The 2,722-nt window shown below is 57.2% G+C and overlaps 1 protein-coding gene across 1 annotated transcript; it reads right to left on the bottom strand.

The window, feature by feature from the left end:
- Positions 1–1,066: 1,066 nt before the first annotated feature.
- LOC117843236 (uncharacterized) lies at positions 1,067–2,308 on the bottom strand. Its single transcript, XM_034723805.2, has one exon. It carries the CDS (start codon positions 2,139–2,141, stop codon positions 1,416–1,418), a length of 726 nt encoding a protein of 241 aa, XP_034579696.1. The 5' UTR covers positions 2,142–2,308; the 3' UTR covers positions 1,067–1,415.
- Between the last annotated feature and the right edge of the window lie 414 nt (positions 2,309–2,722).

Below are 2,722 nucleotides of genomic sequence, written 5' to 3'. Positions count from 1 at the left end.
TTCATGGCGGGGATCGCAGATCGCGTGGTCCAGGACGGGGGCAGGATAATGTAATCCAGCATGGCTTGCTGTTGACCTAATGTGGCGGAGAAATCTCGAATCTACTCCATGGAAGTTAAGTTAATTCTGCGCGTTCTAATAATTCGTGGCTGACGGCGAAGTTTATCTTCTCGGTCGATTAGCATCAGCTCTGTTTCTCAGCAGATTAAACATGCCCCCTTTTTCTGCACCGGATTAAGCTAGAAGCTAATTAACTAAAGCTTGTCTAATGACTAGGTCCTAAACTATTTCGTTAGTGCTGGTGATGGTACAAAAGAGAGGCGAACAATGATTGAGCATCACGAACCCCACTATAGCAGCAAGATCAGCGGCAGATCCCTGAAACGCTTGTATATTTCCGTGCAGCGACCATGTGACGCTTAAATTTTTGGCAATGCCGGTCCACGATCGATCATGGCGCTGATACACATGCTGCGAGCGCCAACATTACCGAACACTATCCATGGTGGACCCTGCCGCGCCCAGGTCGGTCATAATTCCGCAACGGTTTCGAAACAACTGCAACTACCTCGCCAGGCACCAAACTGTTGGCGCGGAGCATTCAAGGCCAAGGCCGGCGGCCCCCGCCGGCCAGCGGACACTGCCACATGCGGCGACGGAGCCGCGCCCGACATAGACGGTTGCGCGACCTGCATCTGCATGCCGCCAGCGCCAGGACCGGTTGATATCTCTAGTTTTACCGCTGCGGCGGCGCAAGATGTAATGTAACGGCAGATGATGATTGCTTCATGTTCATGTATCGGCGAGTGGGTGGGCAAAGGCATGTACGGATGGACATGACGAGAGAGGGGAGGCGGATCGGCCGCCGGCAGCGGAGACGATCGGCCGGAGACACGGCCACCGTCTCCATTGATGGACGGTCAACTTGGCTTGTCTTGTCGACTGATTTGTCAAGGTCGCTTGCACCGATGGAGGAGAGAAAGGACAAGTTGCGGTTTCTTGCCGTTGGGGCGCATGCGAACGAGATTTTTTAAGGATCACACACTGTGGGGGTGTTGCGAATTGATGAAGCTGCGAAAACGAAGCACTAGTCCATGGATAAAGAAAAGGTAAGAGGAAGAAATGTACAGCCTCTACGTAGGGTAGGGCACGTACGCACGCGCATGCACGGGCTGCGACTCCAACAAAAAATTGGAGCAACCACGTCGTATGCGGCTACAACAATAAAAATGTATCAAAGGCTCCTACATCTTTACACGCGCATGTGATCATGCACCGATGATGCACACAACACTACAACGTACAGGAATCAGCGGCGGCGGCAGAGGCCGGCCGTCCTCCGATCCAAGACTCCACCAACGGCGACCGGCGCGCGCGCCGACAGTAATAGCGATGGAGAGAGCTAGGCTTGGTCGTTACATGTCGCCGTGGGGGAGCGCGTACTGCCACGGCGCGTGGAGGGCGGGGTAGGCGGCGCCGAGCGCGGCGGCGCGGTGGGTGGCGGCGGCGGCGCGCTCGAGGGACTGCACCTGGGACTTGAGGAACTTGACGTAGTGGATGGCCTCGTCCAGCATGGACGCCGTGTCCATCTTGGTGCCGCCCGGGACCAGCCGCTGCAGGGTGCGGATGCGCTCGCTGATGCGCTCCCGCCGCAGCCGCGCCGCCACGCTCTGCGGGTCCTTGGATATGCGCACGTTGCGCCGCTTAGGGGGACGCACCGCCTCTGGGTCGATCTCCACCGGCTGCAGAGCCGCGATGTGGAAGATCACCTCCCGCATCGCGTCCGCCGACGACGTCGGCGACGACGACCCCGCCTGCGCCACCGCGCCCGCGGTGGCGTCAGCCGCGCCGCCCGGGGACAGCACGTAGTCGACCTGGCGGTGCTCGAGGCCGGTGCTACCGGCGTACGCGGCCAGCGGCGTGTACTGGTCCGCGTAACAGGTGGCGGCCGTGGTCGTCGACATGTGTGGCGGAGGCGAGAAGCAGTGAGTTGCGTGGGTTTGCACCGGGGATATCGGCGGCGAGACGGGCGCCATCAGCGACTGGCAACCGTCGAGCGCGGTGAGCTGCTCCAGCTGAAGCATCGTGTTCATCAGCTCGAGCTGCGCTTCCGGGCTGTAATTCATCAGGTCAAACTCCATCGGTTACACACGGGGTTGATCGAGCTGGTACTAGCAAGCTATGAACCAGTGAGCAAGGCTGAGAGAGTGATCAGAGAGCTCGGCGAGCAGCTAGGCTAGTGGCTATTTCAGGAAGGTGTGGAGGTTTTGCGAGCTCTGCGATGCTGTCGATGGAGAGCTGCAAGTGAAGAGCCCTGCTATTTATAAGCAAGACCACTACGGATTGTGGGGTCGTTGCGTTCTTGACAGTGGACTGGGCGACGCACTGGAACGCTGTTTCCTCCTAGCATCAGCGAGCACTGACAAATTATTTTTCTCCTTATTCAAAATTTCCCTCTGTTCTTTTGCCCTTTCTGCTCCTTCCGCGAATTACACCACACTGAAAACATCCAGAAATGGTTTCGCTTTCTTTATTTGCCTTCGAAAAGGACATCTCGAAAGATGCCTCTGGAGGAGCACGGATCAGCCGATCTTGCAACATATCTGCTAGAATGCCGACTACATTATAGCCCAGGCTTTTCGAGCAAAAAAACGCCCTAAACGACCTAGTTTCTTATCGAGATTTGTTGGGCAGTCGCAGTCGGCCTGATACTCATCAGGGC

Source organism: Setaria viridis, chromosome 2, assembly GCF_005286985.2.
Source record: "Setaria viridis chromosome 2, Setaria_viridis_v4.0, whole genome shotgun sequence".
NCBI classification, from domain to species: domain Eukaryota; kingdom Viridiplantae; phylum Streptophyta; class Magnoliopsida; order Poales; family Poaceae; genus Setaria; species Setaria viridis.
This window is presented reverse-complemented; position numbering and strand designations above follow the sequence as displayed.

Excerpts from the sequence above, each read along its gene's own strand:
- LOC117843236 (XM_034723805.2), bottom strand. The coding sequence starts at position 2,141 with ATGGAGTTTGACCTGATGAATTACAGCCCGGAAGCGCAGCTCGAGCTG.